This window comes from Zophobas morio, unplaced genomic scaffold (genome assembly GCF_036711695.1).
Source record: "Zophobas morio isolate AGI-343-1 ecotype UQ-CSIRO unplaced genomic scaffold, CSIRO_AGI_Zmor_V1 ptg000024l, whole genome shotgun sequence".
NCBI lineage: Eukaryota > Metazoa > Arthropoda > Insecta > Coleoptera > Tenebrionidae > Zophobas > Zophobas morio.
In genome coordinates this window covers 10,937,889-10,951,293 of record NW_026972129.1, presented here as the reverse complement: position 1 = coordinate 10,951,293, position 13,405 = coordinate 10,937,889, and the positions used below count along the sequence as shown (strand labels likewise).

Below are 13,405 nucleotides of genomic sequence, written 5' to 3'. Positions count from 1 at the left end.
TTAGTTGTTATTGATTTAGGTAGTGGAAGGGGGAGAAATGCATCGTACCCATTGGCGCGAATATTTAAATAAGACGAGAAGTCTATTAGAAACGATTAGTCTCCATAAAAAATTTATTCTCTTATTATTACATGATAAACACGAATGGTGTAAAGACAACAACAATTAGGCTAAAAGTAGAATAAATAATTTGGCACAAAAAATTTTCATTGTGACTAGTATAACAATATTAAAATAACAATTGTATCATTGCCTACATAATATTCAACAAATAATTTAATATCATACGAAAATTACGACACACATAAACTGCTTGCAGCATCACAAATTTCAGTACAGTTCCATGCTAATAATAGGTTGAATAGTGATGGTAAGGTGTGGGTGTTGGTGAAGAAACATGCGGTCTAGGAGCTAAAGGTGTTGGATGATAAGGACTCTGTGAAACCGAATATCCGCTAAACGCGGGAATTGGTGAGACGGCTCCACTTGGTGTTGTTGGTGCTAAAATTCTTCCGTCTCCGATAAGGCGGCTCTGCTCTAGCAGTCGCGGCTGCTCCGAAATAATTCGTGACTCATCATTCAACAATCTTTGATCAGCAGTTAGCAAATGATTACTCGTAAGCTGATCGTTATTCGACAAAATTCGATTTGTTGTGTGATCTGAAAGAATTCTTCCACTTAAGTCGGAACTCAAAAGCCTGCTTTGATCCAGTAAACGATGCTGAGTAGTTTGAATTGCATGCTCGGATAAGAGTCTAGAGTTGGCTATTTGATGTAAAGGGTGAGTACGAAGACTTAGATCCACGCTATGACGCCCTGGAGGTGTTAAGTCTAGAGAAACTACACGCAGAATATCAGCGTGTGTATAAGACGGCGCTGGTGGACTGTAATTCAATCGCAAATCCACCCTATCTACGTCAGGGTATAAGTGATGGTATCTGTTGATGTTGGAGTAGTTATGGAAACTTCTAGCTGACATGTCCAAACCTTGAAGTTCTGATGAATTTAATACGAGCGGTTCAAAATTACGATCAGTTCGGAAGTCCGATTCCATAGTACCATCGTAGGCTTTGTTGCGACTTTCCATGTTGTCTATTGCATCATAAGTTTTATTTCGAAACTCGAGATCGTTCGTAGACTCATATAAACCTCTAGCTCTTAGATTTTCACTTTCAACATCATACGTTTTCAAGCGAAGATCTAGATCTATATCAAACTTCCCACGGATGTCGGTAGAGAAATCATCGGGGTATTTGCCATTCCTTTCACTTTCTTCATTCTCTTTATCTTTCATATCAACTACTTGAATATTGCTTGAAAGATCGTTCTGATTTATTGCTTCCACTTGTTCGCCATCAAGTGGATTATTATCTTCGTCTACGTAATTTTTGTTATTAGCATCCATACCCAAATTATACACCTTGTTTTTGTCAAGGTCATCAAATTTAATCCTGAAGTCTTTTCTATCCGAAAAACTTGGGCCATCGACTTTGTACGGAGACTTATAAACTGACAAATCTAACTGAATATCGTGCTTAGAATGCAAACTGAGATTTTGGGCCGCCATGCCGTTACTATCATCCGACGATAAATGATCAGTAGGAACAGTATGACCGAAATCGTACCTCGGTGGACTTGGTACTGGCACCGGAGACAAATTCTTCGGTTGCCCATAAGTCTGGTTATGTGGAGACAAAGTATTTATATAATTTCGTACAAAATTTGCTCTTGGATGCATTTCTGGACTATTTCCAGGACTAAAATCTTCTTGGTGGAATCCAGAATAATCCATCCCCATGTTCTGATTGTGTCTTAACTCGTCATTCAGCTCGTCGGTGACTGAAATATGATCATTTACCGACGGTGAAATCAAATTTATGTCTCGAGGTTCATTTATGCAAACAGTTTCACTGTATGTCACATCCGGCAGACTATCAGATGGTGCTAATGTGTACAAATTGTTGACAAGAGCATCGGTACAATGAGGTGTAGTACTGACATCTATGTCAATGTTTGGTTCGCTGCAAACAGAATCTAAGGCTGCCTCCACCAGAAGACTGGCGTTGGACGCTTCATGCCGAGTGAAATCATTTAAGTTCGTTGGATTCATTTTTGTACGATCGTAGGCTTGAGTTTCTGGTACTTGAAGTTGGACTGTTGGAAGATCGTCCTTCAATCGGTGATCAATTTGGTAAAGATCAGGTTTTAACGGTTGAAGTGGTTGGTCGCCTATCCATTTTTTAGATCCTTTGGTTAGAATTTTCATGGTGGTAGTTACGGTATTCATATTGTAGGTTTCGATAGGAGGGGATGCTCTGGGATTGGGTTCCGGAGAACACTCTTCTTGTACTTGCGTGGGGGATTCGACCATGGGTGGGTCATCTACGTTTTTGCTGTCCATGCCTAGAAAAAAAATGAACACATATTATTGGCTACATTTTTTTATAATGTACAAAATTGATTGTAAAAATTAAATATACATGTTTAAAGAAGTCATTTTGTTTAATGAAAGTAAAATTGTGCATAAATACGCTCTGTATTGGATTTTTGAAGTATGTTAATATTGTTATGTTATTTGTGATCAATTTATGGAATTTGTGTTCAATTAACAGAGATCGTTTCAAGACGAAAGAAGTAGTTCACTTTAAAATCTTGTTGAACAAACTACTTCCAAAAACAAATATAAATTTTATAAATTACAAAAAATGTGACGAGGATTCTAAAACTTAATTTACTGGTTTAAATCTCGCGATTTATAAAATGCGATTCAAAATGGTGGTGTAAATGTAATTTGTTAAAAATTTTTGAAAAATACAATTCCAAAACAACATTTAATAAATCTTTTTTTTTCATTTTAAGGGATTTTTGTACAAACGTTTAGTTTAAACTATAAGTTTAAATATTAGCTATACTTTTTTAAATCTTAGCTGTCTCATATTGTTACGAAATAAACCCATACGCTGCCCCGGTACGGCGCCTATGGGTTCTAGTATATACGGCGACGATGACTCATTTTCTGTGACGAGTGTTCGAGAATAAGCCTAAAAGCGGTGGCGGAGACCTTCGAGAAGAACCGCGCGGCTGTTTAAATGGGAACCACCGTCGGGAGCAGTTAGTGCAGTACAGACGAGAGCTGAATTCAGTTAACAAGTCGAGTCCAACGAGTGACGGGAAAACCCAGTGAAGTTGCATCGGAATTATTTTGTACACAATTTCTGTATAGTTAGTTGTGTAAATTGGAGTTATTAAAAAATAAAATTGTTGAGTTTAACCCACGCTGATTTTATTCACCGATCAACGTAACAATATAACGCGAATTAAATTTTACAAAATAATGTAAGATGTGGTTAACAAAAAACGTCTTTAATCCTCCTTAGCTTACGCTCCGGAAGTAAAAACAACATTGCGAAAGTGCGTTTGAAAAATATAAAATTGGTCGAAAGTTATTTCGACAGAACTTCCCTCGCCCCTAAAGTACAACACAATAAATAAATCCAGATCTTTCGAAAAATGGTAAGGTTTAATTTTGCAAATTTATTCCAGTTTGATTTCGCGCGATATAACCCTTATAACTTAAAATAAAGATATGCATGTAGTGTTAAAGTAAAAATAAAGAAGGGTGCTACGCGTGTTTCAAACGAATTTTTAAATAACAAAATATGTGATGACGTCATTAACATTTTTGCAAGGACGTGTATACCAATTTATTATTGTTGGTTTAATCAATAACATACAGTGCATCATTTATTAATTTTTTTTGGGTAACTCTGTGTAAGAATTCTAAAAAGTATGCATTCAGGGATGATTTATTCGACAAAATTTTGAGATGACGTTATGAATTTTTTGGGAGGGGATAAATACATTTTGTTTAATGATTTACCATGATTACGATAACCTTAGAACTTTTGCAAGATTTCAGAGCATTTGATTTTGTAACTGCAAAGTCACGTTTCAAAATGTTGCAAAATTTTGATTTTTTCCCAAAAATCTGGATATGTAGGATAATAACTGAACACGGATTCATACACCACAAGTAAATTTGATAGTGAGAATGATTATTCAAATTCTGGTTTGCGTTTTACCATTTACACGATATTCCTAATATATGTATATACAAAATTTGACAACAATTGGTCCAGTAGTTTCTGAGATTATCTGTCTAATAAAAATGGATACACACGGCAGACGACAGACAACAGACAGACGGAAACGGGAGACCTACTTTTTCGTATTCTTGGGGTCATGAAATGTCGAGAAAATCTAAAAGTACAGATTCGTCGGATGGACCCTATTCCAATACTTTCTTATAGTTACGCTCAGGAAGTAAAAATAAGAAAAAGCATTCTATAATGTAGGCAACCATGCTTTTATAGAGGAATGTAACTTTCGGTTTGTGATAGGGGAGTTGGAATGCAGCGCAGAAGGATATTTTGGCCACTTCTTGTTTACTGGACACAATGAGAACACAGGTTAAAATTAAGGGTACATCTATTTGGTCTATAATTCCATAAAAGGGAAATTATTCAAACAAAAAAATGAATCGCATTCGACGCCACGTTTCTCTTCCAACGAGCATAATTAGTGTAAGTCCAATTAATTAACGATTTTCTAATCTGAAACTTTGGCGAATTCGTCAATGCCTTGTTGATTCACAGTTCATGTTAAGATTTTTACTGGTCCTGGTTCCAATACAATTTAATTGAAATCATACAACAACATGTAGCGGAAATTCACTTATTCAGGCTTAACTTATTTTAAATTAGCCATATATCTCAAATACTGGACATTTATCCTTAAAGTTATTAAATTATCCACACGTTATAACTTCTCACTCAAATTTATATTATAATACTTAGTTCATCTACATTAGAATTCTTTTAATTTTGGATAGGTGTTGTAAAACGGTACGACATCTGGTATGTTTCTGTTTCTGTCTTCAACCGACACACTGTATTCACACACTTCTTAGCATCTTAGAGGTGGAAACGTATATTGCGTAAATACACTGCGTCGAACGAAGACAGAAACATCTTGCCAAAATTTAAGGAATTCTATTATATAGCATTTAAACTATTCGTAAATGTTGATCAATTTCGAGAGAAAGGACCTTGAGAATTATCATTAGTTAAATAACATCATTGTGCAGTCGAAATGAGAAGTGTATTTTATATTTATTTTGCCTTATATTAATGTATTATTTTCGTATGAGCCTAATTAAATATTTTGTCGCACCTTGAATTGGAACATTTATTCTCGAACTATAATTTTGATTTTGATTGAATTAATGCACAATTTAACCTCAAGTAAATTCTTATTGCTTGAAATTCTTGACAGAGTGTAGAGTGTGGCATAATTTAACATCATGCAGATTCTTTGTTATTTAAAGATCGAACATTTGTTTGCAGTTTCAATAATTAATTCAATCATCACCAGAGCTCAATTGTCTTGATCGGAGCCATCGATCCCGTAACCGTATCTATGACTTTGATTCGCTTTAGTCTTTAGTTTTTGTTCATATTTAAATCTGCAGCTATTTTAATAAATGTCAAAAATGTAATGTTATTGAAAAGTTTTATACGTTAAAATTTTTGTGTGAGTTTTTTAAATGTGTTTAGTTTGTAATCTTTTGTTGAATAAAGTTATTCTTATTAAGAGCAGAAAAACGGAAACTATATTGTAATTTTTGTAATTTCTCAGCCACATATAACTTGCTACCACAAATTTCACAATTCTTACTTGTTTCGTCCCCTTCACTGTCTTCATCTAAAGTGGCCGTGTTTGATTCGTTATGTTGAATACCCGAAGGATCATTTTTATTTTTTTCATCGTCTTCCAATCCGCTGTAGGCTTCAAAAGTGTAGTCGATGCTTCGTTCTATTTTAGGCATTAAGTCTTCTGTAAAACTGTGGACCTTCTTATAATGAAACTGCAGACATTGTTTTGTGGTAAATGCAGCATTACAACTTTTCACAACACACCTAAAATTAATAATAACATAACTATAAAGTTCTTTATTCGAATGCAAAAAACATACTTAAAGGGCTTAATGCCACTGTGTGTCAACATGTGTATTTTTAAGTTTGATTTATTTTGAAAATGTTTACCACAACGAATACACGAACAAGCGCCATCTACTTGCTTCTGGTGAACCTCTTTCAAGTGTCTTTGTAAAGCTGCTCTGGAGCCCAAAATTTTCAAGCAATTTTTACATTGAAATTCTTTTAAAACTTCTGCGAAATCTAGCAACAATATGATAATGAACAATTAATGTATTTATTACAAAAGACAAGTCATTGCATACCGCTATGCATTCGTTTTATATGAACTTTCAGCTTCTGAGGTTGACAAAACTTTCTTCCACAAAAATCACATAAAGGTCTAGATCTGTGCGGGTTAGCGGAACATCCGTAGGTACGATGCATTTCTAGGTAATTAAGTCTTAGGAAAAACTGAAATGTTCCTAGGTAATTATTGAACCACTGTAGTTTGAGTTTTACCTTTTTACAAAACTGGCATTGGTAGGCTCCTTGTCCATTGTGAAGTTCTGCGGCGTGTTTCATAATGTTTTCTTTTCCTAAGACAGCGGCACCACAGACTTTGCAGTGGTACTTGCGAATTGTCAGACTATAGCGAATGTCATGGAATACTGAGCAATGAGTTCTGTAGTAGAGAGGGTGAGCGAATGTCATGTTACAACCACCACAAGCTACAATAAAATTACATGTAGGTACAGTATAATAAATTGTATGTATATCTTACAAGTTTTTTCCATTTTCTTTTTATTTGTTGTCACTGTAGAATCTTGCCAATATAACAACTCTTCCCCATTTTTAATCAGCTTTGTCGTAATGAAATAAAACACGTCTTTTTTTGTTATTACTGTAATATTTTTATCATCTCTGGCTGCAGCGGGTCTTACGTATCTCATCCAATTTGATATTTCCAAATTTTCAGTATTAAAATAAATATTACCGCCGTTTTCGTCGCAAATTTCCCAAATGTCTCTCATATTTGAATCTTCTGAGATATCTACTTCTTTCACTACTTTTCCAACAAGAGGTCCAAATTGAGTAAATTCCTGAATTTCAATTTTTGCAAATACTCCTAAACCATGGTCAGTGTTAGTGTCTATTAACTGTAAAAAATTGGGCAAAGAAGCTCTGGCGAACACAAACTTATTTACATCTTCACTTCTATGGTCACTTTCTTTTTCAGATTTGACAATCTCTGTTTGATCTGCATATAAGTTTTCATATTTATTTTGCCAAGTGTTTAAATCAACAGCGTCAGGTATAATAAAATTTGGATAACTTAAAGGGCACTGATCTTGAATGTGGTGAGTATTGCAGTTTTGACACAGCTTAATTTTTATTGCAACTCTGCTAGATACATCAGTGGTTTCTTGAACTGTTTTAGGTGCATCTATTTTATTATCAGTTTGTAACCCAAGTTCAGGAGCTTTCCTAATGTCATGGTCCACTCTCTTCTTCGTTTCTGTTGATTTTTCTTTCCTTGGAGGCTTTTCAATACTCGTTGATTTTTTCTTTTTAACTTTCTCTTCTTTCTGCTCTGTGTTGAGTACAGATTTGTTACTCATGTCCTTGTTATTTAGATCATAATTTTGAACGTTAGCACTATGTGTTGGGGTTATTTGAAGTTCAGATGCTATCTGTGAAGACATTATGTTTTCTGTGTGTACCTGAATATGTTGTTCACTAGCACTTTTGTCCATACTATTTCTGACAACGGTTTCTTCATTTGTTATGAAAACTTCTTTCTTATCCTTTTTCGTTTCGTTCTTTCTACGTTTGTTTGGACTTGCAGATTCATTGTCCTCCCTTTTGTGACTGTTCTTGTCATCTTGAGTTTTACACGCGGATCTAAAAAAATAGGGTTACTACACACTTTTTTATTAATTGCTGAAAAAATACTGCAGCTTCTCTGTTGACAGACAAGAAAATCAAAAATTGTAAACAAAACCCACGTGTTGTTATTATTGATTTGTCAAATAAGCCCCGCCTCCAAATATGTCGCCCAAGAGTTTGGTGGAAAATAAATTTCAATTTTCGTGGAAATATAAGAAAAGGTTTGTTTAACAAGACTGAAACTCACCTACTTAAGTAATCCTGTGCTAAATCTAATAATTTTGTGGCAAAACTTTGATTAGTTTCACATGAAAATGAAGCTTTGAGAAGATTCCACCGTTTGACATTTACGAAGCCAACCGTTACCTCAAGCGCTGAATTTTCATCAACTTTTAACTCGTTACGTTTACTCTTAACACTTTCACTTGTCACTTGTCTGTTTATTTCTTTTTGGAACTTTTTGGACATCGCGTAAATTCCCATAAAGAGGATAGTCCATCAAGAGTTCTATCCTCTTTAAGCCAAGGACATTGTGTGACGTCACGTGGCGCCAAGTTAAAATTTATGATCAATAAAACGCCCATGAACTTGATGTTGATGAAGTGCTCTCTCTGTTTTCTTTTTGAATCACAATATCAAAATTTTTTACTAATTTAGACAAAGCATAAACAGTTTCGGACAGTTACATGGACACTTACATCAAGGAGCTTACGCAAGGCAGCTTTTTTAACAATTTTTGAACAAATCTTGAAGCCAATTGTTGCAGCTGTGTAACCAGATATGAGAAATTTATAATATTACACGAAATTTTGTACTTTTCTTCATAGGAGTTTAGCTACAAAAATGTTTATTATATGTACTAATTTCTGTATAAATTTTATTTGTAAAAAATGCATCTCAAAAAATGGTTCAGAGTAGGCGACATCTAATGGAAAGTTTAAGAATGCTGATTTTGTTTTGACAGTGGAGGTGTGTCATTGCTATAACCTCAATTTTAACATGTGTTATTTATTTCTGTAAATATCTCCAGTAATGGCAAAATTGGGTGCTTATTATGGTTTGTGCCCCCTAATAGATCACCGAAGTCTGTTAGGGATATCTGAAGACGAAGAAAATGGAGTTGTGATTGTGACTTTGGGTAAAAACATAGCCATCAAATTTAAGGTTAGTTTAGTTGCATGTATTTTACAATTTTATATAAAAGTTTAATAGCTTTCAGATCAAAAACAACTATGTAGTTGGAGAACAAAAGATAAATTTAGTTCTCCAATAATTTACGATAAGCAACAGTCACAATATGTAGCAGCTTTTAATGATAGTTTTGTTCGACAGTGGAATGGCAATGAAGAATTTTTGGATAAGTTAAAAAAATTAAAGGTATGTATGTTGTTACAGTGTAAAATATCAAACTTAACTTAATTATGTTACAGTTTAACCAACAAATTCACACAATTTTTAAATGTAATGACGAATGTTTTATTGTTTTTAAAAGTGGTGCAATTTATCCATTGCAAAAAGCTATAGAAAATAGAAAGGATCTTGTGCCTACTAAAGTTATTGAATCAGAATCGTGCTATATAGTTGATGTGTTATACACGAGTTTTAATGAAAGCACATATGTTGGTTTAATAGTTAAATCAGATGAAATCCATGCTTTACATTGGACAAGATTTGATGGTTTAAATGAACAAAATAAATTTTATAAAGTTTCTCTTCAAAAGGACAACGAATTGGTTGGATACGCTTTTCACGTGCATCAAGCTTCAGTGAATTTTTTTTCTGTGTGTAAGTTTAAAGAAATATGTTTTTTTCTGTTTAAACTAGTGTGTTGTTTTAGGGAGTGATAGCCGCATTTATTCCACTGAATTAAAAGAAGACACGCTAGATTTTGGCGAATTGTTCACAGCTATTGAGTCCGTTTCTTGTAAGAACTACGTCTCTATGATCAGTTTAGATCAAAACTACATAGCCATGTATGGATGTAATTCAGATGAAGAAGGAGCACTGCTTGTTATCTACAACGTTCAGTTTAAAGTAGTGCAAACAAGACAGTTATTTAAGTTATTTACAAATGGAGCCAAAATTTGGTGCGTCAATGGAAATTTGTTGTTTCCTGTGGGACAAAATCTTGCTGTTGTTCCATTTAATTTAGATATGGAACAATTGGCAGCTCTCGTTGGTAGTCATAAAGTTATTGAAGAAAACTTTGATCCTGATATTGCAATTGTACACAAAGTGCAATGTGTAAGTTGGGGAAAAGATGTAAATGACAAAGAGGACGATATGCCAGATTTAATACAAACAAAACTTCAAGAGTATATGTCTCAAGGATTGAGTAAAAGTATCATTTTTGATACTCTTCTTCAAGAGTGTATGGAAGATAAAAATACTGAGGTACTTAAACAAGCAATTAAGTATTTTGATGACATCCCTGAAAGTGCATTAGTCAAGGTACTTAAATTAATTTTAAACTTAAAACCTGAATCTTTTAAGAAAAATACAATGAGTTCTGTCAAAAGTTTTCCACACAAATTACAACCGGAAGAGAGGTCTGAAATCTTAGATATGATACTTTGCAGACCTTTCAATGAAACTTTAATTTTTTTTGAGCTGCGCTCCAGTTTGAATATAGATGACGTTATACTTTTATTAGAATATATTTACTTTTTGTTCTCTGAAGATGGTCACCCTTTACCATTGCTTACTTACCTAGAAACAGAAGCAAAATTGATTGGGTGGATGTGTATTTTGCTAGATGCTAATTATCAAAGACTTTTGTTAACTAAGGACGAAAAAGTGAATGAAATTTTGACGTCTTTTAAGGATCATATTAAAGAAGAACTAAATTGCTCAGATGATTTACAACACAGTGCTTCATTACTACGCGAACTGAAAAAGGGCAAACCTCTCAGTAAAACAAAACACATGGCTGGGTTAGGCTACTCCATTGAAGAATTTCCTTTGTATTAAAATATAAATAAATATTTTATTAAAAAGTCGTTTTTTTAATGTGCAGAATGTCAATGAATTAATGCACACATTTTAACATTTTTGTTTATGTAAGTTCTTTTTTATCTTTTCGCTGTGAAGTGAAAAGCTAAGTGTAATATAAACACAATTTTTTGAAATGGAATTTTCTAATTCTTTTATTCGGCTTTCAGTGGGCATTATTATTTACATGATATGCACGGCTAGGAAAGATAATAATCAGATATTTGCAATTCTTCATTGATATAAATGTGTAAGAGCGGTTTAATAATACGTAGGGGAGTCTGAACTCAGGGTATCCCTACAAGCGACGCCTATGTCAAAAGTTCATTATATTCCAAAATTTATAATTTAAATTATTAACTGATTTTTCTTGATAAGTGACCACGTGACAGTTGGAATAAGTTCAAAGTCCCTAAATTAGTAGTAGATTTAGGGACTTTGACATGAGTTGGCATCTGTCAAGCGTCAAAAAGTGACAGACTGATTTTTAACCAAAACAGGTTAGTTCATGGTTAGTTCGAAAACGTGTGTAAAAGTCGCACCATATTTTACCATAAAAGTAGTCTAAAATTTCCGTAAAATGCCCGCGGCTGAAGAAGTGAAGTCCAGTTGGGCTGACGAAGTCGAATTAGAGGGTGGTTCGCTGCCACCCCCTACAGAAGCATACGATAACGGCCTCAAAGTAATCACCGAATACTCTTACAACGACGACGACAAAAAAACCAAAATCGTCCGTACGTACAAAATCGAGAAGCGCGTCGTCTCCAAGTCGATCGCCGTACGCAAAACTTGGAAAAAATTCGGCGAAAGCGCAAACGACAAACCTGGACCGAACCCTGCTACGACCATCGTAGCGGAAGACGTGTATATGCAGTATATCACGAGTAAGGAAGAGGACAACAAGCAGGAGGACGAAGGACTTGATAAACTTAAAGGTAACTATTTTTTTTTGTGGTTGACCGTGCTAACGTGAAAATTCTAGCCCTCGGAGACAAGAACGTTGTGAAATGTAGAACGTGCAGCGGCGATCACTGGACCTCCAAGTGTCCCTGGAAGGACACGATGTTGGCAGGAGGAAAAGTGCCTGACGATAAAAAAGGTCCCGCAATTGGGGGACCTCCAACTGGAACGGACACCAGTAAGGCAGGCGGATCTAAGTATGTTCCACCAAGCATGCGCGACGGGGCTGCTAAAAGAAGCGATAATCTCAGTATGGCGAGACGGGATGATGCGACGGCTATTCGAATTACTAATCTCAGTGAATCTACAACGGAAACTGATTTAGAGGATCTGGTTAAACCATTTGGTCCCATACAGAAGTTGTATTTGGCCAAAGATAAACAAGCTGGTTATTGTAAAGGATTTGCTTATATTCACTTTAAATTTAGAAATGATGCTGCTAAGGCTATTGCTATGCTTAATGGGCATGGGTACGATCACCTTATTCTTACAGTTGATTGGTCTAAACCACATCCAAACTAATACTGCAATTATTTATGTATTTGTTGTTTATTTGTAATAAAAATAATATGTACAAAAACAAAATTAGCTGTCTGTGAAAATCTATACCCGCCAACATTGTAAATACGGAAGTGAGATTAGGGTGGTAACAGAACAGTTGAACTGAAATATCTACAAAGGGTAACAAATATCACTAATAGATAATATAAAAAATTAAATAATAAGAGAAAGAGTAAAAGTAGAAAGTGTCAACAGGTATATACAGACAGAACGAATAACTGAGGTGGTGGGAATATATGACTAGCCTAGATAATGGGTAAAGGAAGAGAGGCAGACCTAGGAACACATGGAATAGGGAAGTATTTTGAAACAACAAAAACTGGATTGGAAAGAAGCCGAAATGCAGTCAAAGATAGTAAGAAGTGGAAAAGGATAAGTTTCGTGGTATTATTTGTAGATGTCTGAGTTACCTGTTGAATATAGAACTTTTACTGATTTGTCACTCTTTGTACTGAAACCCGGATTTCTCCTTCCCAAACGTAAGTTAACAAGGAAGCATTTGATGAATGCCCAGTTTTACGTTTTCTCAGCGCTACAAACATAGCTTCTAGGATACCAAAATCTCGATCTCTGTTTCCGTCTATGTGAATGTCTTTTGACGACTTTGTTAGAACAATATTCGCCAAGTGCTAAACTGATTACCGTAAAATTTTTTGACATTCTATTGTGAAAAAAAGAAAATTCTCTATACCAGTTTAAAAACGACTCTTCTACGACTATTGCAATTATTTTCTGGATTATAAGTTGTAAGCAGTTTGATTGGTGCCTACATAAGGCCATCCAGGTATTCAAAGATCTCACTATTTACTTAGTTGCAATAACGAAAACCTCGAATATAGGTATAAATTTTCTAGAGGATTTGAAAGTTTAAGGATCAGTAACATTTTGATTCGTATTATGTGTAGTAACATTAATAATAATCTGTCTCATGCACCGAAACCTGAAATCACACAAACAAAACACACGGAATACGATCAAAATTAGAAGATCGGGAAACGCTTTGCTCTGAGCCGCGACTTCGAGAATAA

General features: G+C 34.7%; 3 protein-coding genes across 3 annotated transcripts; 2 read left to right on the top strand and 1 right to left on the bottom strand.

Moving 5' to 3' along the window:
* Positions 1–79: 79 nt before the first annotated feature.
* Positions 80–8,409, bottom strand: LOC135135662 (uncharacterized protein). The gene is made up of 7 exons (XM_064064793.1): positions 8,113–8,409; positions 6,760–7,880; positions 6,498–6,706; positions 6,302–6,449; positions 6,035–6,239; positions 5,737–5,978; positions 80–2,403 (listed from the first exon to the last, which is right to left on the bottom strand). The coding sequence occupies exons 1-7, from the start codon at positions 8,346–8,348 to the stop codon at positions 347–349; spliced, it is 4,218 nt and encodes a 1,405-aa protein (XP_063920863.1). The 5' UTR covers positions 8,349–8,409; the 3' UTR covers positions 80–346.
* On the top strand, positions 8,395–10,861 carry LOC135135666 (nucleolar protein 11). The gene is made up of 4 exons (XM_064064801.1): positions 8,395–9,029; positions 9,078–9,242; positions 9,296–9,650; positions 9,703–10,861. The coding sequence occupies exons 1-4, from the start codon at positions 8,898–8,900 to the stop codon at positions 10,833–10,835; spliced, it is 1,785 nt and encodes a 594-aa protein (XP_063920871.1). The 5' UTR covers positions 8,395–8,897; the 3' UTR covers positions 10,836–10,861.
* A 460-nt stretch (positions 10,862–11,321) lies between these two features.
* Positions 11,322–12,812, top strand: LOC135135225 (eukaryotic translation initiation factor 3 subunit G-like). Its single transcript, XM_064064246.1, has 2 exons — positions 11,322–11,791; positions 11,839–12,812. Exons 1-2 carry the CDS (start codon positions 11,437–11,439, stop codon positions 12,336–12,338), a joined length of 855 nt encoding a protein of 284 aa, XP_063920316.1. The 5' UTR covers positions 11,322–11,436; the 3' UTR covers positions 12,339–12,812.
* Positions 12,813–13,405: the final 593 nt, after the last annotated feature.